This window comes from Alnus glutinosa, chromosome 2, assembly GCF_958979055.1.
Source record: "Alnus glutinosa chromosome 2, dhAlnGlut1.1, whole genome shotgun sequence".
NCBI lineage: Eukaryota > Viridiplantae > Streptophyta > Magnoliopsida > Fagales > Betulaceae > Alnus > Alnus glutinosa.
The window spans coordinates 8,911,006-8,938,097 of record NC_084887.1 but is presented as its reverse complement, the minus strand read 5'-3'; the positions used below and the strand labels follow the sequence as shown (position 1 = coordinate 8,938,097).

Sequence of the window (27,092 nt, the reverse complement as noted above, 5' to 3'; positions counted from 1 at the left end):
TATGTTTTTAAAATATTAAGGCTTTAAAAAAGTTCAAAAGACTAAAAATTGACGTAAATTATTTTTAAAATTACTTAAAAGAAGTCTTAATAAAGACCCATAGATAGTTCAATAGGCCCATTACCTAATATATAGATAACGGATAATAACCGCAACAACCATATGGATGTAAATAATAAAAATATGATGCGAATATTTATCCGTATTTTATAAATATTATAAATAACTGTAACTGTGTACCCCTAATTTGTCGGCGGGCAACAACTCATAGAAAATGCAAAAAGTGAAATTCGGCACGTACCGACCAAAGGACACTTCAAGATGGGGATATATAAAGTAAACTAATAAATAAACTTCGAATGCCACTACATTGGGCTTAACTAATTTTCTGAGTCCTCTCCACAGTAGACCATAATGGAGTTCTGGGAGGGATTTGAGCCAGTGAGTCCTACTGGACAATACTTCAACAGCTCTGTGCTTTCCATATCCGTTATTTCTGTCTTGGAATCTGAGGTTCCAATCAACGACATGCAGACCATGTCATTGGTCAAGGATCTGTTCCTTCCCATCAACCCACGCTTTTCCTCCATCATGGTGCTCTTTTTCTCTCTTCCTTAATTCATTACTTTTTCGATATTAGATAATATATGGTAAATTGATTTTTTTTTTCGAAGAGAAAAGTAAGAATAGAGGTTGGAAAAAAATCAAATTTAGTCATTAAGTAGTTTTCTTGGAAAAAATCCTCTTGCATTTGCCCATTCAAAAGTGGAACTAAGTAGAGAGAATTTGAAAACAGGTTACAGATACAAAGGGTGAGAAACAATGGAAAAGGGTTGAAGTGAAGCTTGAAGACCACGTAAACGTCCCCATTTTCCCTAGCGGCTTGTCACCCACATCATACGATGAGTATCTTGACGACTACATATCAAGGATTGCAATGGATCACTTTCGCCAAAGCAAACCACTATGGGAAATTCACATGTTCCAGTATCCAACAAGCAATGCAGCTGGTAATATCATATTCAAGCTTCACCATGCCCTTGGCGATGGCTACTCTCTCATGGGTGCTCTGCTTTCTTGTCTACAAAGAGCTGATAATCCCTCTCTCCCCCTAAAATTTACTTCTCACCAACGCTCAGCACCAGAAAGTCACAATATTAGAAGTATTTGTGGGACAGTGACTCGAATCTCTTCCTTGATCTATAACAAAATCTCTGATTTTGGGTGGAGCATTTTAAAGAGCAGTTTTGTTGAAGATGATCAGACACCTATAAGGTCGGCGGATGAAGCAGTGGAGTTTCGACCAATTACGATATCAACTATGAGATTCTCTCTTGATCATATCAAATCCATAAAGGCTAAGCTCGGAGTGGTAAGACCAACAAAGTTTTACATAAATTATATATTGCAGTTTCATATTTGATATAATAATATGCTAGTAGGCAAGTAGCCATAAACATAACCCTATATGCATTCTAGTTTTGTTTAAAGCACTGGATTAGGTGAGATATAATTAATACTTTGATGAAGATACACATTCCCCCAAGTTGATATCTTTTTTCGATCTTGACTTTAATGTCTAGAAAGTTACGATCGACTCCCCTGGAATTTTACCTGTTGGCAAGTTTGGTCATCTATTAGTCATTTTCGTATTCTTTGGCAGATAATGACCCACGTGGGTTGTACTTGGGGTTTTAGGAGATGAAGTCCCAAAAATGCCCATTTTTTTTAAATATATATAATTCAAAAAAGGTTAAATACAATTTTTTATTTTTTATTTTAAAAAAAAAACAAAAAATAAAAAAGTTGTAGATGGCCGAAACCACCCCCGTGAGCCATTGGGGGCGGTCGATCCACCCCTTTGGCTTGAACGGGGGTGGCCGAGCTACCCCCATTTGGCTAAAGTTTTTTATTTTATTGTTTTAAATGTGGGTCTTTTGGGGACTTCATCCCCTAAAAATTATATATAAAAAAAATAATAAAAAGTAAAAAATAAAAAATAAAAAAAATAGCTAACGGATGGACAATGGGAGTCGATCACCACTTTTTAAACATTAGAGCCAAGATCGAAAGAGGGGTCCAACTAAGGGATAAAGTGCATTTTTTCCTAATACTTTTCATTGATTTTATTCAATATATAATTGTAACATAAACTAATCATTGGCTTATCATTTTGATATGTTAGTCTTGATGGAGTAATTCTATATGGCCATCAAGTGTTCATCAAATAATGAGGCGGCTTTTAAAATCACTATTAGGCATGTGATTGATCAAATTCATAAATAGTGATTTTAAAAGCCACTTCATTATTTGATAGATACTTTATGGACATTTATATGACATGTAGAGTTACTCGTCTTGATGGAAGCTTTAGGTTGATGATTAATGTTATAAATTGGACTCCTGTCTTCCTAAACTGGATGTGATTTTTAAAATTACTATTGGATCAAAATCTAATAGTAACCGAGTAATGTTATAAGGAGGACTAGTCTTCCTTTGTATCCTTCCAAATATCATGTGATTTTCGAAATCATCATTGAATTTGAGATGATTATTATTGAATTTTGATCATATCTAATGGTGATTATAGTTAAAAGCCACGTAACATTGAGGGGGATATAAGGAGGACTATATCCTCCTTAATTATATAATTATTCATAGTGATCTATCAATATTTAATAGTAATTTTAAAAGTTATATCAATTTTAAAAGGACTAAAAATTGATGGTCCTCCTACTCTTAGGTTGATAGCTAACCATTAGTAGTCATAACCTTCAACCACCAAGATCTCACCTAATTGCCATGTATCTCTCATCCTCTTTGACGACGCTGCTCTCTAACTTTTAAATTTAGTCAGCTTCAAAATTCATGGAAATGCTAATATATGTGCTCACAACTTAGCAAAATGGGTCGTTTTCTCTTTGATTTCCAGAAGCATTCCAGTTTCATGTTTCCTCTTGTGAATCTTCTTCTTCAAAGTGGGAAACAATATCCTCCTTAATTGGGGGTTAGTTTCTGCTCATTCTTACCGACAACAAAACATCCTTAATTAATTTGAATGTGACTTAGCAATAGCATTCTTAGTTTGGTCATAATTAAGAATCCATGCAATCAATTGATGAATCACGTTTTGTCTAGTGCAGACGATAAATGATGTAATTACCGGCATGATCTTCCTTGGGGCCCGTTTGTACATGCAAGAGATGAGCTATAATTCAAGCAAAGCAGATTCCACTGGAATTGTGTTGATGAATACGAGGATGGTTGGGGGCTACAAGTCAGTGAAGGAGATGCTGAAACCTGACTCGGATGCCCCATGGGGGAACCGATTTGGCCTCTTGCATCTATCAATACCAAAGTTTACAGATTTCGATTCCTCATCAAACCCTCTTGAGTTTGTGTGGAAAACACATAAACTAATGAAGAAGAAGAGAAACTCTTTGGCTGTTCTCTTCACTAGTAGCCTTCTGAATATTATGCAGAAACTTAGAGGCCCTGAGGTACATACATGATCCTCCTCCCTCTTGAACTCATTTATTAATTATCTCTAGATAGTAATCCTCTAATTAACATTTGCTCATTGATTCCTCGTCATTAATTTAACAAAAATCATCTAACATTTTACATTTTCCAAGTAAAAAGAAAAGCACTCTATATACGAAGTTAAGTTAATACATGTTAGTTAACACGAGTTACTTGATTTGATATTCTCTATTATGTACATTTTTTTTTTTTTTTGAACAATTTGTATTTTATTATTATCAACAGTCAAACGGGGGTCAATTTTTCTCTAGTAACAATACCATAGATACAGTTTTGGAGTTTGTTCAAGCCAAACACTATCTATGACACACTTAATAGCTTCTCTAGCTAAAACATAAGCGGCTGAGTTTGCTTCCCTCTTGACATGAGCAATCCTCCAAGATTTCAGCGGGCTCAATCCTTCTTTGATCCCATCTATAACATGACCAAAATTGCTCCAGTTTTTGTGCTCTACTTTGATTGCATTTTCAATTTGTAAGACATCACCCTCCAAAATTATATCCTAAAAACCAATCACCCTACTAAACTCCACAGCATATAGAGCAGCCAAACCTTTAGCCACAACAGGGTCTATTGAAATACTTCTGGTTGTGCATCGTGCTGCCAAGGCGACTCCCTCGTGATCCCGCACTATATATAATACCAATTCCTATGCTCCTATGGTCCTTATCCACAGCCACATCCCAATTAAATTTAATTTATCTATACCTGTGGGGGGCTTCTGCCAAAGTGTTGGTGATACTTCAGGTATGGTACTCCGCGCATCTGGCTCGTGCTCCTTCTGAATTCATCAAGAGAGTTATTTGCTTTTAGGAAGACTAGGTTAATTAGGATGAATAAAGTCACCTCCATGCACCACATGCAGCATTCCTTCAAAACCAAATTTGCCAAGCCACCACCGACATGAGCTCAAGTTCTAGCTACCAAATCACGTCTCATTAGCTCCTCAACCACATGAAAAAAAGTGAATCCCACGCTGGTACCTTTTTGCAGTTTTTTTGGGTCACAACCCGAGACATCTTGTGCATCATGAACTACACCCATCATTAGTGACCCAAATATATTAAGCTATATTTTGAAGAAACAAGTCAAATTTTTTCTTATACTATATATGGGCATGTCTTGGTTGCAGGCAGCAGCTGGATACATCTATAAGGCAATAAGCAACTCGAGCATGGCAATATCAAATATTAGAGGGCCAGTGGAGCAAATGGCTTTGGCAAATCATCCAATTAAAGGTTTATACTTCATGTCGGTTGGCATACCTCAGGTATACTAAAGTTGTCATAAACTATCTCCATCTGAGTTTGCTCCTTCTGTGATAACGGTAGCCACCACACCATCGCTATTGGAGTTGGGATCGTCGGAAAACCTCCGACACTCCTTCCGATGATCCGAACTTCTCAACCGACTTGCCTCGATCTGAGATGTTGACTCGAAAGTCAACTCGGAAGAGGGTTGGGCTTTATGCATGGCTTTTTCCAGTTTTTTTTTTTTTTTTTTTTTTTGGTTTCGTCAAAGAACACAAATTTGTTCTTCAACAAAGACGAAAAAAGTTCAGCAAATAAAAGAATGTTCTTCTGAGGGAAGAATGAATATATACTCACCAAAACAACAACGTTTTATATATATATATTTTAAAAGTCGGGTCGAATCGAAAAAAGTAAGAATAAATTAAACAAAATAACAACAAGAACACAAGGAAACCAATAAAACAATAAAAACACACTAGTTACAGAAGTAAAGTCTGAACGCCTACTCGCTCTTCTAGATCTCCCATCTACCTCCTGCTCAAAAGTGAAGAGCCCCATCGTCCCTGTGTCTCATCTATTTCTGTCTCTCCATTTTCCTTCTCTATTAACCTAATCTCTTCAGACCTCCCTGTTGGAGTAACCTACCTCTCTCACCTCTCCTATGGAAAACCCCGAGGGCGGAGCTAGAGCCAGCTTTGGGGTTCCCGCGCAATCCCAAACCATTTCAAAATGCTTATTGAAATATTATTTTTGATACTTTGACCCCTCTACTATAAATATTTTTAGATAATTCATCGACTTCATTCCGACAAACTATATTTTCGAAAATATCGGTTAAGTTGGTCGGTTAAGTCGATTAACATTCGGTTAACATGGGTAATAAAACGACGTCGTTTTGATTTTTCCAAAGGAAAAAAAAAACGATCAAACGTTTCGTTTTATGTTGGTTCAGTTAATCGGTCGGTTAAAAAGTGGTTTGGTTTGGTTCGGCAAGTCGGTTAAAATTTTAACCAAACCGACTTTTAGAACAAAATTTTATACTAACTACCGAACCGAAATTAGTTGGTAGGTGGTCGATGGCAATTCGGTAAGCAATAGTCAGATAATTTACCCACCCCTAGCTGTTTTGAGAGTCTTCATATTTAAAATCTATTAAAAGTTTAATACATGAATATGGTTCCCAAGGAACTTGAACTTGTGCCTCAAATAATGAAAAGATGACCATTCACCATCAAGCCAACTACACAACTCATGTTTTAATGCAACACAAGGAAATATTAATAAGGTAGCTTTTGAATACAAGTTTTTCTTTGGCTATCTTTTTGTTTCTAATTCTTCTTGTTCCGACCTAATGTTTTTATAACTATTTTAGTGTTTATTTTTTATTCTTCTTCTTTATCACATTATGTTTTCAAGACTGTAAAATATATAGTTTTTGACTCTCATATGACAGATTTTCTACTCTTACATTATATTAGATCGCTTCGTAACTTATGACATGTAATGTTTTCATACATTTAAGACTCATGACTTAGTATAAATTTAAAATTTAAGACATTTCTGTTTTTGTTTACATATACACGCACATACACACATGGAGAGATTATATGCCTCTATGTATTTATCTATTTATGTAAGTTCGGACTCCCCACACAAAAAGTCATGGTTCCACCCTGACTGTGACCCATATTTTGAATACTTCATATCCCAATTAGAAGCCCTAGGTTGCGATGATACCTCCTCAAAACTCGAAATCATTCCCTCTAAAAACCCTCACCATGAAACCCTAGCTCTTTTTGGAAAAATTATGGCCCTCAAATACCTCAATCCACAAATGGTTTGGGCCACTCTATCCAAAGCGTAGATCTTCGTTATCCATATATTGTGGAAGAACTGGAACCTATCAAGTTCCTCTTCTCTTTCCCTCAGTGAACCCATTTTAACAGAGTTCTCATCCAAGCTCCCTTGAATAATAAAGGCTCCCTCTTGATACTCAAATCTTGGTCCCTTTCTTTGATCCTTGACGAAATAAACCTAAACTTCTGCCCTTAATTTCCCCAGTATCCGGGCATAATTGTCGAAGACATCTTCCAATCCAAGTGGAGTCGGACATTCAATTCATAAGCCCCTCATCCTCGATTTCAACTTCATTAGAGATAGTATACCCCCCACCAGGATCCATTTCAAGTGTTAGGGTGTTGCTTTCTACTGTGTCTCATGCGAACTTGTAGGCCATAAACAAACCATTTGTCCTAATCCTCACTATTGGTACTTGCCTTGTGGACCATGATGTGGTCTTTTGCTTACCAAAATATATCAATAATAAAATTAACCACTCGCAATAGAACGAATCCTTGTAGGATAAGGCTATAGAGAGAGTGTCGAACCTCAAGGATTACGTAGGTATTGTTATCAAGCTTTTCAAGATTAAATATAACTTAATTAAAAGATGTTTGATCTGATTTTTCTAAAAATAAATACATAAGAGTGAAAGACATAAATTTAAAGAGTATATGGATAAGATAAAGAATAGGGGATTGATTTCACTACTCACCGCATAACAATGGTCAATCATAAATTAACAAGGAAAATTCATATTATGCATAATATAGGGCTCGTCTCACTCGAGTAGTCAAGAAATTACCTTTAAATAATAAGTATAATCTATCTTCGGTTGGCAAGAACCGTCGACCTAACCACTAAGATGCGGTTTGACCCGTCTTCCCTAGGTACAAATTAACTACGTCTTTAATAGGATATACACAATCAATAGAATAGTATAACCCATCTTCGGTTGGTACGAACTGTTTACCTAAATTACACTAAACTAGGGTGTAGTACAATCCGTCTTCCCTAGGCATGACCTAGCTAACCATCTTGATCACATGTTAATTAAAACCGTTGTGTAACAATCATTCACATAATCACAGAAAATATGAAGGATTGAGTTCAATCAATATAAAAAACTTTCTAAGACAAGATAAAGAAATTCATAATGATTGAATATAAACATTAAGATCAATTTTCACAGTTATACAACCATCATACATATAGAAAATTCCAAATTAAAATATAATCAAACCATTATTACTTGGAAAGGGCTACATCAACACCCTATTATGAATTTAGCCGCTCATCGCGGTGCTGGGATGGCCTCCTGCCATGTTCTTCTCCTCTTCAACTTGTCAAGCCTTCAAGAAGAATTTTATGTTTAAAGCTAAGCACAAGCACAAGCACAAGCATAAGCACACCTGCTCTTGAAGTTTAGGGGTCTATTTATAGAGACTAGGAGAGGCCTAGAAGCTCTTGAAATTTCAGAAAAATTGTCTATTGAGTCTTCTTGTCCAAGTATGAGATTGAAACTTCAATCCAAGTAGGAAAAAGATTCTAAATTTGTCTAGAATTGCGGTCTTTTATTGCAGAGAAATTTTGGCATAGTAAACGTCCGAATTCAGGAAAATATATTTCTGACATATTTGTTTCATTTTTTATTAGCTTTCTAATGCCACCAATTTCATTACAATCCGATATCTGACACAAAAGTTATGATTAATACACTGAGACATGTGCAGAATCTAAATTTGAACCCAATCCGATTTTGACTCTTAGTGGATAAATTCCGATTTAATCCTTCACTTGATTTGATTAAACTTAACCACATCATATAGGTCTTCTATTATGATTGGTTAAGCTTACCAATATCTTCTAGGTCTTCTCAAAGTGTGCTTTAAGCCCAAAATCAATGGAAATAATTGCATCTTTATTTACAATCTGAAAACAATAAAACAACACAAAATCAAACAAATAGCAATGCTAAGGAATTAACATATATAAGTTATGGGGCTTGAATGTGCAACATTCAACGCTTATCAGACCATTTCAAGCATCTCTTCTCCTCCTCAAATATAGCTCATGATGTGGAATTCATCAACCTCTTCTACTGCTCGATCTATCCAGCCTCAGTTCTATAGAAGCTCTTGGTCTGGATGGTTTTACTACCTTTTCCACAAAAGCTATTGGAAACTCTGTCAAACATGATGTCTTGTGTTGTATCTAGGATTTATTTAGGGCCAATCACCTTCTCAAAGAGCAAAACCACACTTTTATTGCTCTTGTTCCAAAACAACTTGGCCCCTTCTCAATCCACCATTTCAAGCCCATTAGCTTGTGCAACATTATCTACAAAATAATCACCAAGATCTTGCCTAACCTATTCAAACCCTTTCTTACCAAACTAATTTCTCCAAACCAATCTAATTTTGTTTCAAGGAGGAATATACAGGATAAATCTATCCATGCTCATGAGTGTTTCACTCTTTCAAGAACAAAATAGCCAAGGGAGGCATCTTGACTCTAAAATTGGCATGGAAAAACTGTTTGACAGAATGAAATGAAAATTTTTGTTAGCCATCATGGATCAGATGGGATTCCATCTCACTTGGATAATTTGGATTGTTATATGAATATCCTCCCCATTCTTCCCCATTCTCCTCAACTGCAGCCCTTTGGTATTTTCTCCTTTGCCATAGGGCTCAGATAGGTGGATCCCTTTTCCACCTTATTCATCCTTGGTTTTGAAGTTTTATAAATTCTTCTTCTTAAGGAAGAAGCTCTTGGGAACCTAAAAGGTATCAAAATAGCCATGAATTGCCCTTTATGACTCATCTGCTTTTCACAGATGACTTGATTATCTTTGTGAAATCTATATATGCTGAAGCTACCACTATCAAGAAATGCCACGACTCTTATTGCAAGTGGTCTGGTCAAGCTATCAACACTAGGAAGTCTTCAATCCACTTCAGTAAAAAACACAAATAGCTCCACTACTCTAGCTATACAGTACCTTCTTTCATACAAAAGAACCACCCTCAATGCCAAATATTTACGACTTTCCATTTTTTGACAAATCCAAAAAGGCTACTTTCCAAGACATCATAGACAAGGTTAAAAGTAAGGTAGAAGGCTAGAGACTAAATTCTCTTCCAAGCTGGAAGATCTATCAAGATAAAATTTATGGCATTGGCTTTCCCATCCTATGCAATGATTAGTTTCATTCTCCCCTCCAACCTTAGCAACAATCTCGATAAACTCTTCAAAGATTTCTAGTGGGGTTTCCCAACTCAAAAATCTATGAACATCTCTCTTAAGTCATAGAGATATGCCTCCCTCGCTCCCAAGCAGGTCTAGGGTTTAGACAAATGAAATAAATTAACAATGCCTTTGTATCCAAGCTAGGCTGGAAGCTTCATAAAACATGATTGCATTTGGGTCGCTTCGTTGAAAGCTAATACCTAAAATCAGGTATATTTCTTTCTCCCCTTGCTCGAAAAATATTGGCTCTGGAACGGTATTTTGAAGACTAAAGATTTGATTGAAGCTAGGGCTTGCCATACTGTTAATTTGGTCCTCCCCTTGGATCCACACCTTCCAATCTTTCAAACCTCCTCCAAAAAGACTCACTAACCTCACAGAGCCTTTCCTAACTATCTCTTACCTTATAAACCCTTCTAAAAATGCCTGGATAACCCTGTTATTCACCCCCTCATTGACAACCCTTGTGCTCGTGATATTTTAAAAATTCCTATTCCTTTCATCCCCAATAACAAATTCCTTTGGACCCTCTCCACTTTTGGAAGGTTTTCCTCTCATTTAGCCTACATCCTTCAAGCCAACAATAGACCCTACTCTTCCCACCCTCTTTCGTCACTAGCAATTCCTGGCAAGCCCTTTGGAAACTCAATCTCAGTGACAAAAAAAAAAATTAAAAAAAAAAAAATTGTAGATGACTGTTTGCAATATTGTACCCGCCAAGATTCGCATCTTATCCTTCTTCTTTCCCCCTTCCATTAAATTACTCTGCCAAATCTAATTTTGATTCCTTGCCCCATCTTTTTTTTTTTTTTTTTTTTTTTTTCAAATGTACTATTGCATTGGTGGTCTAGAGAGAATTTGTCCAGCCTCTCGACTCCATTCCCATAAACATCAACAACATTTGTGATTGGATCAATCCTATTCTCTTCCCAAGGATATCGCTCAATATCTCTAAGGAAGAGACCCATCTGTTCAAAATCTTTGTCCCAGTGGCTTGTAACCTATTATAGTTCCACTTTCACAAGAACAACTTAAGCTCTCCATGAACGCCTTTCTTGTTTGCTAGAACAAACAAGAAAGTAACTGTTAAAATAGATTCCTGTATGGTGATGTGTTGATCTTTAAGAGCCATCAACCTGCAATAAAGAAAACTGTGTCGGGGGGAAGCTCGACAATCCCACTCTGATGCCGAAATTAGTTTTAGCCTTTTGACCAGAACTTTAGAATAATAGAGAGCAATCAATCATACCTGTGCATTAATGAGGTATTTATAAGCGGAGTAGCAAGAGTAATCTCTTTTTTCATTGGGCCACGTGCCGAGCTTTGAGGACTTGTCGAGGGATGCTTCTTCCCTTATAATTTGGCCTTCATGGCATGCATGCCGCAATAATCCGTGGTTCGATATTTCACCGATTTCGGATCGTGGGGTGCATGCCACAATAATTAGGGAGTCGATATTTCACCGATTCTGGATCGTGGAGTGCATGCCACAATATTTGGTGAATTGGTATTTTACCGATTCTGAATGAGTTGGACTCGATAATTGGCCATTATCAGCTTTTGGGCCTAGATGTTGACTGGCCCAATTGATTTGATCTATACCTTAATTGTTGATGGGCTTGGGGAATATTGGACTCAGCCCATTCTGGCTGGTCGGGATATTTCCCAGCAGTTACCCCCTAATTCATTTTATCCGAGATGGCTTTGGTGAAATGAATTTTATGTGTGATTTTGCCGAGGCCAATTTTCCCGAGGGTGACATCGGTCGTATCGGTCAATATGAGATTTACCTTTGAGTAGGTGTCGTAAGCTGTTCTTTTGGAACTTATCTTGAACTTTGAAATTCAATTTTGAATTTTGAAAATTTCGCCTTAACCATCCTGGCATGACGTTCGAAATATCGTCATTTCGATTATGATGAGATTCAACATGCCCCTTTTCAAGTCGTTTCACTTTCTGAGATGGTGTGTATAGCCGCATGTTAGTCATTTTGTCCTTGTTACCCGATTCACTCGCTATAATACACGTGCGAATCGTCACATCATGCTGATACGTTGATTTGACCGTTAGCGTTGATTCGACTTGATGCATTTATTGAGGACGCTTCGCATGCTTGGGAATTTATGAGGCATCTTTTCGGTATCCGAAAGAGATCCTATATAAACCCCCTTTACCTTTTACTTTTCACTCCCCCGAACTCTTTCAAATTTTTAGAGTTTTCCAGCAAACTTTTTCCATTTTCTGGCAAGGACTTCCCTTCTTCGGTGAAATTTTTCCCTTTTCCAGTGAATTTTCCTTCCTTTTTTTTCCGACTATCTTCAATACTTATTCCTTTTTCCCGACTTTCTTCGACACTTCTTCCTTTTTTCTAGACTCGCTTCAACACTTCTTCCTTTTTTTCCCGAATCGCTTCAACACTTATTCCTTTTTTTTGAATTTCCTCAACACTTTCTGATTCTGATGGCAGCCATGCCGATGCTGCCACGGCTCTCGTTCCTCATGAGAACTGGTTCAAAACCGTAGACCACCTTCGCCGAAGCTATAACATCCCCGATTCAGTCTCTTTACATTTTCAAGAGTCAGGTGAGTTGTCTATAGTTGGTAGTGATGTCAGTATTCATGAAAGGATGTTCATGGCTAGTTTCCGTTTTCCTTTCCTGGCTATTGCTCGAGAACTGGTTGTACACTTGGGGCCCACACAAATTAAGACAAACGGATGGAGGTATTTATTCGCATTATTCATCCTGTGGCGAACCGAGCTAAACCAGAGGATGAGCATAGCCGAGTTCCTTACGATCTACCAACCTTTCCCAAAGCGAGATGGAACCGTGGAATTTACCGTCCACAAGAAGCCTTATTTTATTTTCCCTGCTGGGAACTACTTAAACAACAAATAGTGGAGGCAGCAAATGTTCAGAGTCTCCGGCCAGTGGGAAAGGGCCGAGACTGCATTTTTCCCCGAGGATCAGAGGGTGCCTCAAACATGGGCTCATATGAGGGCTGAGTTAGCTGAAGCCCCGGCCGAGGCTGTCTGACCAGTAGGAGGAACATTTCGACACCATGATCTTCTTTTCCAAGAAGGAGGAACATTGAAGAGACTGCTTTCGATGCCGGGGCAGTCGAGGCTGAGAAAAAGGCCAAATTAGGGGCATCAAACATGGGTCGAACGACCCCCGGATCTACTGAAGCTGAGGCCATGGCCATTTCAATTCCTCTAAAAGATATAGATCAGCCAAAGTCGCCGAATATTCATACTGAGGCCGAGGTTGAGACTCGGGAGAAATCTGCACTGGATGCGAAAACTGAGGTTGATGAGGCTGTGAGGCCAATAGATATTCAAGCCAGATCCGGCGGTGAAAATACCGGCCAAGCAGCATACCTTTTGTTAACTTCGATGTTGACAATGCCGAGCCAAGCAACAGGTCCCTTCCCAACTCCATTGGATTTTTCAGGCCGGCTCAGTGGTTCGAGGAGGCTTCAGCTGAAGAACGTTTGGCCGAGATAGTTATGAAAGCGGTTTGGGCCTTTATTCCTTCTAATTATCCCAAAGAAAGTACAGTCGGGTGTATTCCGCCCGAGAAGTTTATTCGGGCTCTGGTACAGCTACAAACTATTTTTTAAAAAAAAACTTTTCTAAGTCTCTTCTTTGTTCGGTAGCAACTTCGGTCACCCTTTTTGACCAACATAAAGGATATTCCTGGGACCATGCTCCAACTGTGACCAAGCTTATGCTTCAAATGAATTTGGCTTGGATATTTCCGTCTTTTTGTTTGATTTTGTTAAGTCAAACGGTTGATTTAGATGGAAGGGGGTGGATTGAAAATTTCTGAAACTTAATGGGGTGTAATTAACAAAATTGAAACATTGGTGTTAGAAAATTACAAATCTGTGACAACTTCATGGGGGTAAATTGAAGTTTTCCCAAATAACATTTTAAAATCTTTTAAAATTTTATTGAGTGGTAAATTGATAATTATTTAAAATAATTGCCACTTAATTATGTGGGGTGTTACATCAGTTCCCCCTTGGGATCCCAACACGGGCTAGGCTCTTGTAGCTCTCCAGGCCGCAATGTTACTAGCCTCCCTCCAGCTCAAGATGTTTATAATGGAAGGAGACTCCAAGTTCGTCATCCTTGCCTTACAACATCCCACCTACACTTAAGATTGGCAGATCTCTCCTATTATCAACGACACTATTTCCACAATCCCTGCTTCCTCTTCTTGGGAATCTCAAAAAGTTAACAGAAGTGATAACATCTACTCCTACATGTGACTTTTTGGGCTACAGTCAAAAATAGTTCTGGCTGCATTCCCATCTCCCCTCCTCCTATTCCCTTATTCGTATTACGAAGGACCTCCAATCCCCCCCCCCCCCCCTCGTTTTATTGATTTCTATACTCCCAAAAAAAAGAAAAAGAATAAATCATCAACAACAAAAACCATAAAGCCCAATTACTAAAAATATCAGGCGAGTTCCAAAACTTGCTTTTTAATAAGGGAAAGAAACAAACATCATTAGGTCCTTTGAGCCTTGGGCATTACGTATAGGGAAAAATGCCTTAGAGGTCCCTGAAGTATCATTTTTTATCAAATCACTCCCTCATGTTTAAATTTTGTCAATTTACTCCCTAAGGTTCAAATTTTTATCACATAGATCTTTCTATGAGAGTTCCGTTCATTTTTTAATGTCCTTGCCATGTATATTACCCGGCCAATTAAAAGTTGACATGTGTCACAATAGCACAATCAACATGTCTACTCAGCGTCTAAACACTTTGGCTTGCCATATAATGCCACGTCAGCATGGGAAGTTAGTCTCTTAAAGTTAGAGATGTCTTCTTTCTTCTTCCATTTAGCGATTTTCCTCCCTCAGCCCTCTATTGCACCACCTCTGCCTCTCAACATCCTTATAATCCTTTATATACACAACACAACCCAACTATGATTGTTGCCAAAAAAATGAAAACATATCAGTGTATTAACAATTTCCACACACACATAAAAAAAAAGGAAAAAATAATCAAACACAATGATTTCATAGCATTCCTACATTGGTGAAAAAAGTAAAGCTTAGATTGAGCTTCAAAAAAATATTGTGACCATATTGCAAAGCTTAGGTAGACCTTTAAAATGGAGATGAAACACTCTTGTCGATTTCATCGAAGTGCTTGTACCAGCGATCACAATCTTAGTCGTCCTTTTCCTCTTCCTCTGCCTTACTGCATCTGTCCCTAGGCTCTTTCTTGTTTGATTGAGTTGAAGTAGGAATCGAAGCTTTTGAGGGCGTCCTAAGGACGCCGTGGAGTGCAGATTAACTTTGTTTGATTTCAATTGCCATCGTGTGTGACTGAGGCCATTCTTGCAAAGATTAGCTTTGTTTGAGCTCAATTGCCTGAATACCAATTATAAAAATGACAACTGTATATGGATATTACCACCCCCCCCCCCCCAAAAAAAAAAAAAAAAACAATTATAGGTGGATCTTGAGGTAGGAGGAGCTGAATTTACAGACCTAGAAGATGCTTGTGAGCGTAGACTAGTTCTATCATGATTTTAGTCTTGGTCGTATTTAGTCTTTTGTACTATACAAACTAAAAGATTACAATAGAATTCATTTCTTTAGGAGGAAAGAAAGATGAGAGTGTATAACTCAGTCACGCACAGTGGCACCAATCCAGTCACAGCAAGTGGAGGCAACGGTGCGAAAGAGGGCTGAGGGAAGAAGACGACTAAGTGGAAGAAGTGAAGAAGAAATAACATGTATCTAAGGGACTAACTCAAAGCTAGTGAATAACTTAGGGTTCAAACAGAAACACACAATTTTGGGTGCTCTGTTGTCAAATTGTTTTCAACTATGATGATGGCATGTCAATCTGACATGGCACTACGTGGCGGGCCAGGATGTTCGGAAAGTGAGTAAACATGCTGACTATGCTATTGTTACACATGTTGGCTTTTAAATGGGCATTGCATGGCATGGATGTTTAAAAATTAATAGAACTCTAACGAAACAATCTATTGATAAAGTTTAGAACTTTAGAGAGTAAAATTATAAAATATTACACTTAAGGACCTCTAAGGCATTTTTCCCTTCCATAGAATGAAATCTCAAGGAGAGTTTTGATGTTTACATACCTTTTAGCCCTTTCTTTCATAATTAAGCATCATTAACAACCTTATGGTGTAGTGGTATTTCTACTCTCTTTCATATAAAATACTTAAGATTCAATCTAACGTGAGTAAAAGACAAGCAAAAAGCATAGATTTGTCTAGCAGGTATTTAAATTCAAAATAGAGTGTTAATTTTTTGTTCATCGTATCACTTCCATTTGTGAAGGCATCCTTCATTAGTGCTACACCCACTTAACTCATCGAAGGCTTATTTTGTTAGTTACTAAGTAATGAAAATATATATATTAATTTATATTGATATATATTCAAATTTAGTTAATTCATGCATGGTTAATGCTCTCCCCCTCTCTAGTCCACCTTACTTTTAGTTAAGCATTGTAACCTGCGCTTTTTTTCTTATGATATTGCAGAGTCTTAACATTACAGTGATGACCTACATGGGAAACGTAAGGGTCTCGCTCGGGTCAGAGAAAGATTTCATAGATCCCAAGAAGTTCAAGTTGTGCATGGAAAATGCCTTTGAGATGATCCTCAAAGCAGCACATGAACTTCCTACACGGGAATATTGTTGAGGAGTCAAATTACATCATTGGGTTTTGATCTAATAATAATTCATTTCAAATTTAATAGTGATAATAAAAGTTACATCAACTGTAAAAGAATAAAATATGGTCTCTAGCATTACTCGTGGTTTTATATACTACCTAAAAGTTTATTGTTAAAACTATCACCATAAATATGCTACGTTTATTTCTCTTGTAATATTCATTGATCTATCATTGATTTTATGGATTGCAAGCACTGAAGTACATATTTATGGTAATCCTATTATTTGATAAATACCATGTGTATAATCCTCTCATTTACTACCTTTCATTAATCCTGTCATTTGTAGAATACATGCACGTACGTGCCAAAAAAACAGTATATTTTTCGATACAATTAAATTTTACCTGGCAAACATAAGCTTTTTTTAGAAAAATGTACATACATATACAATACACGTGTATATATATATATATATATATATATATATATATATATATATATATGTAGTATAACTAAATTCTCCCAGTTGGGTTAAGAGGCCCAATACACCCCAAGGATTAACAGTAGGCCCAGCCTAATCCTCAAATCGGGTGCACTAGCCTTACAAAGGACTAACCACAGAGAATTGTGACCCTTGTGAACAGCATCTTAACCCTCCTGATACTCTCAACAAGGGGTGAACAACCAACAACTAAAATGAGACCCATAAAGAATCTCATTCCATTATACATGTGATGACTTTTTTCTTTTCTTTTTTTCACTATTTTTTTACAACACGAAATCATTATAGTGTTATCACAATTAGTCATAAGTCAATATCAACATAATACATCTTATAACATACACATAATATATTAGAGATAATACACATTACAACGGAAACTTAACTTCATTAACTAAAGAATAAGGGGAAATTACCTTTTGCCCCCATGAACTACGACCCTCTATCAACATGTCCCCATGAACTACCACATCGACCATAAGAGAGCATTCAACTACTATTTTTGCTCATTTTCCCCCTTCCGTCAGTCAGACCCGTTAACTCGAACGGTCAACGAGTCATGTGCGCATCATGTGTCGTCTAACCCTTTTTTCTCCCACTTTTTCCCTCAGCCCTAGTTGGTGAACGATTCTGAAACAAAAAAAAATAAAAAATAAAAAAATGAAAAATGAAACAAAAAGAAGTCGCTCCTTGTCTTGTTAAAGGAATCGACTCTCTCCCAGTTGAACTTCAAACAACAGGGAGCCCTAGAAGGAGGAGTTGAGTTTCTGAAGAGCAAAAATGCCGTGTTCACTGAAGAGCGAAGCAATATCTGGGGAGCTCATGTGCCGTTGTGGAGTACTTGCATGTTTGAAGACTTCCTTTATTGAGTAAAATTTCGAACTGTTGTTTTGGGGTTGTATTAACTATGAGGTAAAAGTTTTCGGTTGCTTTCGGACTGTTCTCCTTTCTTCTCTTTTATTTTGTAGATAATGGGTAAATTTTTTTTATAAAATGAAAGTTTAGATCTTACATTCAAGACCTTTTTCCTTTTTCTTTTTTTCTTTTTTCTTTTTTTATATGAAGAAGAAACGAAAATAAAAGAACAATGCATGGAAAAAAGAATGTGGTGGTAGTAAATAGAGTTGTTTTGGGGTTTACTGAAGTTGAGCTATTTTTGGATTTTGATTTCTTTTTTTTTTTTTTTTTTTTTTAAATTTTAGATCTTTGATCCAAACCTTTTTTTTTTTTTTTTTTTTTATGTGTAGAAGGAAAAAAAAGAAAAGACCCTTTCTATGATCTCCATATAATATATAAAGCTTCATACTACAATGGTATGTTCATCTCTATTTAATAAGATCATAAACAGATTGCAGAGTATATATGTACACATAGGGACGGGGCTAAAAAATATTTTGGGCAAGGGCCAAACCGCTAAGGCATGAATTACAAATATATTCAAATAGGGGTAAGGGTCAAAGTATGAATAAGAAATATATTAAGATTGAAGATGAAATAAATATATAAAAACGAAATTAATTTTGACAAAGAAAAAAATTAAACAAAATAAAATATACAAAATAATTGTTTTATAATACATCAAATTTAAGCCAAAACACTTATCAAAATGAAACCCTTTTTTTTTTAATCCTGAAAATCATTTATGATTGAATCTATGCTAATTGTTGCAACAACTTCTCTTTCGATGTACACCGTTAGAAAATCCTTCAGAAACTCGTCTTTAATAATTCTCACCCTCACCCTCACCCATTTTTTTTTAATTAACCCATTAACTCTATTTGGACCACTTTCCCAACCTCTAACTTCCAAGCCATCATTCACGAATATCATGATTCTAAGATACAAAACTCACTCACAAATCATAAATTCACAATATGACAATTTGACAATGATTCCACTTTCATACCTTTTTTTTAAAAAAAAGGTTAAAATTTTATCAAATTTCAAATACCACTTTAAATATTATTATCAACAACATAAAATACCATTCACTCACACAAATGACACAATTACTCTCACTGTTCTTTCTCACGATTCACGAGTCAATGGAGATTGAAATGTACTGTGTATTCATTAATCACGAGTGACGACTGACACGCACGAATTGGTGGACTAGAATTTTAAATTTTTTTCCTCTTTTAAAGTTTTCTCCTTTTAGTCCTAGTTATTGACAGACGGAGAGTTTTAGCCTTTAGACTTCCAAGTTTCCAACTTTCCAAAATACAATCTTGAATCTTCCTCTTTTATTTGTAGTTTCAAACTTAGGTTTGGCCACTCGCCAGTTCCATTTTTTATTTTTTCTAAGTAGCTCATCATTCCTCCCTCATATGTATCTGTTGGGTGAAAACAATTCTGCTCCTTATATATATATGAGGACTACTAAAGCATCTCTTAGTGTTCTCCTGGTGTGCATCTGGAATGGCATGTGAAAAATGAAATTGACTTCTAAAATATAGGCAAGTGTGTGCACAAAGTGTTAACAAAAATTAAAAATGCGGAAAAATAAACAACACAAGAATTTTTGTTAACGAAGTAGAAACTCAAGATGAGAAAAACCACTTCGGGGCAACCAAACCCAGGATATCCACTATTCAGAAGACAAGACTAGTTACAAGATAGTAGCACTCACATATCCCTGATGTAGTGGTCATACCTTGCACTCTAACGTGTAGCCTAACACGAACCCCTCTCAACCAGGTCTCCTACCTGAAAGGGGTCTTCAATAGAATCATTTACCTTAGGGCCGACCCCTAAGATAGACTTCAGTTTAAGCGCAGCAACAGCACACACAGCAACGGCTTTAAAGAGAACAATTCAACTCAATAACCTCACAAAATAACTCTCTAAGCAATAGTAGAATTCAATACCGAATTCTTGCAATTCTCAAGCACAGGGGCCTCTATTTATAGGCTGAGGGCTCAAATGAGCATCTGGCTTAATAAAGCTGGGCGCTGTCCGGACGGTGGTCATAGGCCGTCCAACCAGACAACTGTGCGTCCGAAATTCTGAAAATTTTGCGGAAGATCTTTCCTGTTTGAGAGTCGCGTCCGGACGGTGAGGCACTTTCGTCCGGACGGTCGCACGTCCGCTGCAAGTAATTTCCTTATAAAGGCTTCACTCGTCCAGATCAGGAGGATGGCCGTCCGGACGGGTAATCTGCTGCACGTAATTTCCATATTTGTCATACGCGCGTCCGGACCATGGTAGGCTGGCCCCCTGACGGTTGAATTTGAATTGCAAACTTGCCTTAAGGAGTAGCACGTCCGAACGGTAATCCACGTCGTCCGAACGGTTGCAACAATCTTCCCATATTTGATTTGGAAAGAAAATCTTAAGCTTGGTCAAACACTGAGAGTCGTCCGGACGGGATGCTGAAACATCCGGACGGATACAAGCTGGAGCAGTTCGAAGCTTCTCGACACAGAGGAAGGTCCGGACTGGAATCCACATCGTCCTAACGGATGATGCTTTAGTCTGATGTGCGTCTGGACGGTATGTCACATTGTTCGAACAGATGAAGCATTGGACAGCTGGGCGTCCGGACGGCTGACAGGGAATTGAATTTTCTGACTTGTAATCTGCACAGAATCTTCTTAAAGTACTCTGAATAGTGGAATCCCTGTTAAAAAGCATATTTACAACAAAGTGATTTTGTCCAACAGAAAGTGGTCAATTACAAACTAATAGCATGTAATTTTTTAATTACATCTATGTCATTCCAAATGTACATCAGGAGAACACCAGGAGATGCTCTAGCATTCCTCTATATATATAGTAGTTCTAGACGGGAGGCTAGAAAAGTTGACTACTTTCGGGTGTTCAGTAAAGTTTCATCTTTTCTTTGATATCAACCTTCACGTTTTCTTCTTCATTTTATTTTAGAATTTTTTTTCCCAACCTCATAAATTTTTTTCTTCAAGAAATTCCCCCGCGGGGGGGGGGGGGGGGGGGGGGGTGGATTGCTACCTTCCCCCTTCTTCTGTCACTGTGTACACATACACACACACACACACAAATACATAGATACACACACAACGGCATGATATATTTACATATATGTGTATGGACAACGTGCACACAAATGACAGTATGATACAAGAAAATACTTGTATATCGTTTGACAGAAATCAACTATGTCTTTGATAATGTGAAGTACACAGAACTTTTTCACAAACAAGCACCATCATAAATTTGGTCATTAGTACAACATAACATGTATGGCAATAGGATTTTGTTGTGTTTTATTTCTTGTTTTCATCATTGTGATCATCATCATAAATTTGGTCATAACATGTATAGTAATAGGATTTTGTTCTGTTTTAGATGGTTAGGATAAAGTTTTTTTGATTATACTTCTTATGCATTACATGTTCTCATTGTCATCAATAATTTTCATATATCTTGATATTTTATTCTTGCAGATGGATAAAAGCATTTTCTCCCTTCTGTAAATGTGCATTTTTTAAATGATAAAACCTTAGCCAATCAAATTCTTCTGATGGTAATAGCTGTAGGAAATAGCATGTGAAACTCTATAATCCCTCTTCATTATGTGACCTTATAGTTTGGAACATCTTATGGATTAGAATTAGTTAAACATGGCAATTCAAAATCCAAATGTTCATTGAAGTGATAGGGCAACTCAAAATTATCAATTTATGATGTTAGAGCAATAGGTGATTAATCAGCTTCAAGTTATTATTATGTTTCAAATGGTTTTGCATTGAAATCCTTATCACGAATTTTTCAAAAGGGAAGAGGTGTTATTTCCTAGGAATACTTGGCCTTTTTATGATTTTTTTCAACGCTAATAAACTAACCCTTGTTTATATGGCTTCTAATTTGAATAGGCTGGTCGCTCATGCGGATTCTTCAAATGGAAAGATACAGATATTTGTGACCATGCCATACGAGTGTTGGGTCGTCTGCAACACAGAGACGCGACGCTGAACAAAGAGGTTACAAAATTGAAGGCCAAGTTAGAGATTGACGCAATTCGATATGAGATGGAAGTGAATGTTTCGAAGAAAAAAAGTCAACTTTTGGCATTTTCCTGGATTTTATTTATTGTCTTTGTAGCTGTGTTTTGGGGCAACTATTACGGTGCATGCAATTGACATTTGTCCTACAAACGGCTACCATGAAAAAAGTGGCTTAAGTTTGTTTGTAAATTTGTAATGACTAATGTATGGTGTTGCACTTACCCTTAAATTTGTAAATTTGTAATGACTAATGTAATGACTAGTGTATTAAGCGATGTTCTATTTAATAGACTATAGTGTTCTACATCATTCTCTAAGTTGGATGTTCATGGAGAATATTGTTACTGCATGAAACAACAAGTTGATAGCATTAATAGGACTTCAATTGGTAGCAAATGGTAGTTCAATGCCCTCTTTTAGTGGAGGGGTGTCAGTTCATGGTGACATATTGACAATAACATGTAGTTCATAGGGGGGGGGGGGGGAAAGGTAATTGTGGCATAAACTTCGGTATTGGTGATTGCAAATTGATTCATTCTTCCATGTAGAAACAACAAGTTGCTATCATCAACATATAACTCACTCTATCAATCTCTTGACCTTACCTTACTTCATTATCACCACATTCAAATCACAGTCAATTAAAATCCCGTATCACCACATAAAACCCTACAACAATCCCAAGTCATAACAATAGTTTGAGGAAAATTTCTAACAAACCAAAGAAACTGTCATTTTTTAACACACCTAAACAAGATTTCCAACAAACTAAAAAAATTGTCATTTCTGATAATAGCTTAAAAGTGCATATTTTCTCTATTAAAATAAGCATTATAATACTACGTTTTATCATAATTCTTGCATTTTATATTTAATTGGGGAATATTGTTTAATTATTAAAGTTGAGCTTAAATTGGTATTAATGCAATGAATTGTTATTTTGTAGAAGATTAAAAGGAGAAAGACGCGTGGAGGACCAAAGAAATAAAGAATAAATTCGTGGGGTCCACGTAGAAGAAAACAAAACATGGAAAATAAGAAAAACATCTCTTTTCATAACAAGGCAATTGATTTTCTTTCCTTACTTAGCAAATTTATGGGGACCTAACTCACACATATTTCCTACCATGAAAGAATCAGCACCTAATCAGCTCTTTCCATGCATAACTCACCAACACAAGTATGGAGACATGGAAAAGTCATGCGCTGCATTAACTGTTGAGATATGTGATTTGTTTTTCATGAAGAGCCAAACTTGCAATAATTCTTAAACAAGGAAAGAATCAAGAAAGCATGTATGTGGCATCAAAAGACCTAGCAAATTAGTCTATATATATCATGCTTTGCTTGTGCTAAAAAGGGGGAGTGAGAGGAGAAGCCAGAGGAGAGGAGAAGCCAGAGGAGAGGAGAAAAGGAGAAACAGAGAATGGGGCAGTTATGGAGGCTCTTAACCAGTTTTGTTGTTTGTAATTTTTTATTTTCATAAACATAAGTGGTTAAATCTCTAGCTAAGGCTAGGGGTGAAGCCTAGTATTTTTATTATGTATTCTTGAGACTATGTTATTCGTTCTTCATAGATTAATGATTAAATTTGGGGATGATTTTTATTTGAGAGTAATTTAATGAAACAACTTTATTTTGATTCATTATGATTTTTGTTTTTATCAAATGCTTACTTTGTTTGATTTGATATGATTCGAAAATATATTGAATGTTTAATTTATTGTGTCATGTTTATAAAATCAAATTCTCAATCAACCCATGTTTAATATATTTTATATTTACTTTGTGCTTAATTGTTTTATTTTTCGATTAGGAGAGTTGATTCTCTACCTAGTTGAGTTAAAAATATATGTCTCAAGAATATGTAATAAAGTACTAGGTGGATCCCTGAAGCCTTAGTGTTTTCTTTTAATTTTTCTTTTTATTAATTTAGTTTAGTTAATTTTAGGGGTAATTACCTTTTTCCCCCATGAACTACCAAAAAATGAGCAATGCCCCCATGAACTACCAACTCGACTAAAATAGAGCATTCAACTACCAAAGACAACCATTTTCCCCCCTTCCGTCAGTCAAAGGGGTTAAAACAAACGGTCAACAGGTCATGTGCCGTTTTATATGGGGGCATGTTGAAAGATGATGGTAGTTAATGGAGGGAAAAGAGGAAGATAGTGGTAGTTCATAGGGGGAAAAGAGGAAGAAAATGAGGGTAAAACGGCGTGTGACTGACGGAATGGGGGAAAATGGTTATCTTTGGTAGTTGAATGCTCTATTTTGGTCAAGTTGGTAGTTCATGGGGGCATCGCGCATTTTTTGGTAGTTCATGGGGGGAAAAGGTAATTACCCCTTAATTTTATTTTAGTTTATCATCTATCAATTGCTCCACTTTTTAGTGGAAAAATCCATTCAATTTACTTTTTTGCACAATAATAGGAATTTTACTTAGTATCTACCATTCCCTGTGGATCGACCTCGTACTTACCGAGAATTTATTACTTGCGAAAACCTACACTTGGGTTTACACCCTTTGTGGTCCAACACTTAACACTACATCTACATCAATCAACACACATAAACAACAATATTTCCAACAAACCAATCAACCCCAAAATAAAAAATAAAAATAAATAAAAAATAAAAATAAAAATAAATAAAAAATAAATAAAATAAATAAATAAAAAAAAACCAAATGTTTGAGGAGTTTTCCAACAAATCAAACAAATTATTCCTTCATAACACAAAACCAACATAATCCATCTTTTGTTCTTCGTCCCAACCGAGAGAGAGATTAGAGAGAGACCGTGAGAGATGGAGAGAATCAGAGAGATTTTGAGGGAGGCGTGCGGTGGGCTAGCCACTGTTTGGGGCGGACGACGGCGCCGGGGCCGCTGGGTCACGGCCCAACGCCGGTGAGGCCAAAAAGCTTGGAGTTCCGGCATTTTCTCGGTATACAAACAGTAAAAAATCCATTTTTTATGGGTAAGTATAATTTTTAGGCTTGATTTCTTGATTTTTGTTTTGATTTGGGTTGTTTTGTGAAGATTTTCGGTAGAGAATCTGAATGGGTATTGTAAATTTTGTTTGGATCGTTTTGTGGTGTTTTGGTTGGCTCTAAGAATGAGTATTGAAATTTCTGAAGGATTTTTTCTTTGGATTCGTTTGTATTTTTGTTGGAAATTGTTGTTTTGAGTGTGTTTTTCTGTTAAGTTTCTGCCTCTGAAAATTTTATGGGTTTAATTTGTTTGTATAACATTAGCCACCCAAGCTCTGCTTAATCTTTTTACTGGATTGTTGTGTTTTCGTATGATTGAAAACTTTTCAGTTTGGATTTTGTTGATAAATGATTGAAAACTTAAAATTTTATCCTTTTTCTTTAGTGTTCATTTCTTTAATCTTGAAATAAGATTTTGATTGTGAAGGTTGTATGAGGTTTAATGATTGTGCTCTCATTTGAAATCTGATGCTTTTCTATCTATTGTGTATTTTTATTTTTTTTTTCAATTGTTGTGTTCTTTGAGAATGAATTTCAGAATGGCTTTGTTTCACTCATTCATTTGTTATTTGAATTTGCCTTAGTTTTATTTGCGACACCAGAGAGCCAATTGAGTGTTGGGGTTGATGCTGATGCAAGAGAATGGGTAATGCAAGGTTAGTTGTTAGTTTAATAATTTGATTACATATTCATCTTTCAGTTTAGATTTGCCAGATGGGATACTATACCTCTACTGTCACTCTTCAATTTGACGGTGCATAAACTGGGTACTATACCTCTAGTGAATCGATAACATGTCTAGAAATATTCGTAGTCTTGTTATATTTATATTTCTTTTATTGAGGGCTTATTGGTTTGTCAACAAAATAATTGTGAAAGATGAAGGAATATTTTCTAAAGTAAGATACATTTAAACTGTACAGGTTTCCTTTTGTTTGGGTTTTTCGGGTGTTTGTCCCCTTCCCCTCTCTTTCCTTTTTTTGGTGTCCTTTTTATACTCCCTGTATGCTTAGGGGCGCCTTTACGCTTTTTATAAAACTTTCTACTTACTTATCAAAAAAAAAAAGATACATTTAAACTGTCCTGGCCTAAGTGTTCTAATGATTATTATGCCCTTTGGCATTGTAGATCAAACAGCAATCTCATGTAAATTATGCTCCAAGACTGCTCTTGTATTGCTGGCAGATTTTTATGCCTTGAGGAGGGATGTAGAGACTGCTTCAGAACATGTTAAAGAGATTAGAGCTTCTGCTGGTCTGCAGCAATTAGAACAAGAACTTGCAGATTTGGAGTTGCTTTAAAGATAATATACTGACTTTTGAAATTGCATGATATATGTTGATGTGTGTGTTTGTGTGTTACAATCATTATGGCGCTTATATATTTCAAATAATTTTATTTACTTCCTTCTCCAATCGTCATTTGATTTCAGTTCTTCAGCACTGACTAATGGTTACTGGGTTTGGATTTTTTATTTATTCGGTTATGGTCTCTTGTCATATATTGACTAAATTGTGTTGAAGTTGGTCATCATTGAGAAATACCAGCTGGTGTTGATGGTGCAAGCTTTCCTATTCCTTATATACTCCTATCTTGTATGCCTCATCTTATCGCAGGGATTTGGCATTTCTGCTTTTGAAATTGAAATAATGTACTGACATGTCCATTAGAACCTATCTATCATCTGCATTATTTTCTTTATTTTTATGTTTTCACATTCAGGAATGTCAAACTTTTACTCATAAGTAGGATAATGGTAAACATGGTTATAGTGACTCCATACATGTTCAAGTATAGTGGGTCCTTCTTGATGAGATATGATCGGGTCGTTCATCCATTTGCTATGTCATTGCTAATATATATTCTAGAAAGGAGGGGTTGGAGAAAGAGCTCTTTTGTTTGTGACATCTGTCCTAGGGACAAGTTTTTTTTTTTTTTTCTTTTTCTTTTGTTTGTTTGTGTTTTAAACAGATTTGTGTGTATTATTTTCACTTTTCTTTTTATTTTTCCTAGTCACTTAAAAAGAGGCTGAATCAACAGCCAACA

At 36.4% G+C, this 27,092-nt stretch overlaps 2 protein-coding genes across 2 annotated transcripts; both read left to right on the top strand.

The window, feature by feature from the left end:
• The first annotated feature begins 414 nt into the window (after positions 1-414).
• Positions 415-16,643, top strand: LOC133860262 (wax ester synthase/diacylglycerol acyltransferase 4-like). Its single transcript, XM_062295898.1, has 5 exons — positions 415-594; positions 797-1,372; positions 3,144-3,500; positions 4,676-4,813; positions 16,432-16,643. Exons 1-5 carry the CDS (start codon positions 415-417, stop codon positions 16,591-16,593), a joined length of 1,413 nt encoding a protein of 470 aa, XP_062151882.1. The 3' UTR covers positions 16,594-16,643.
• Positions 16,644-24,664: 8,021 nt separating this feature from the next.
• On the top strand, positions 24,665-26,461 carry LOC133861464 (peptide chain release factor PrfB1, chloroplastic-like). Its single transcript, XM_062297258.1, has 3 exons — positions 24,665-25,033; positions 25,631-25,702; positions 26,175-26,461. The coding sequence occupies exons 1-3, from the start codon at positions 25,030-25,032 to the stop codon at positions 26,345-26,347; spliced, it is 249 nt and encodes an 82-aa protein (XP_062153242.1). The 5' UTR covers positions 24,665-25,029; the 3' UTR covers positions 26,348-26,461.
• The last annotated feature ends 631 nt before the right edge of the window (positions 26,462-27,092 follow it).

Bases quoted from the DNA above. Each gene is read 5' to 3' on its own strand.
- LOC133861464 (XM_062297258.1), top strand. The intron at 25,703-26,174 runs GTTAGTTGTTAG...TTGGCATTGTAG, and splicing joins AAGAGAATGGGTAATGCAAG to ATCAAACAGCAATCTCATGT.
- LOC133860262 (XM_062295898.1), top strand. From the start codon at position 415: ATGGAGTTCTGGGAGGGATTTGAGCCAGTGAGTCCTACTGGACAATAC. The intron at 1,373-3,143 runs GTAAGACCAACA...TGTCTAGTGCAG, and splicing joins TAAAGGCTAAGCTCGGAGTG to ACGATAAATGATGTAATTAC. The intron at 4,814-16,431 runs GTATACTAAAGT...ATGATATTGCAG, and splicing joins TGTCGGTTGGCATACCTCAG to AGTCTTAACATTACAGTGAT.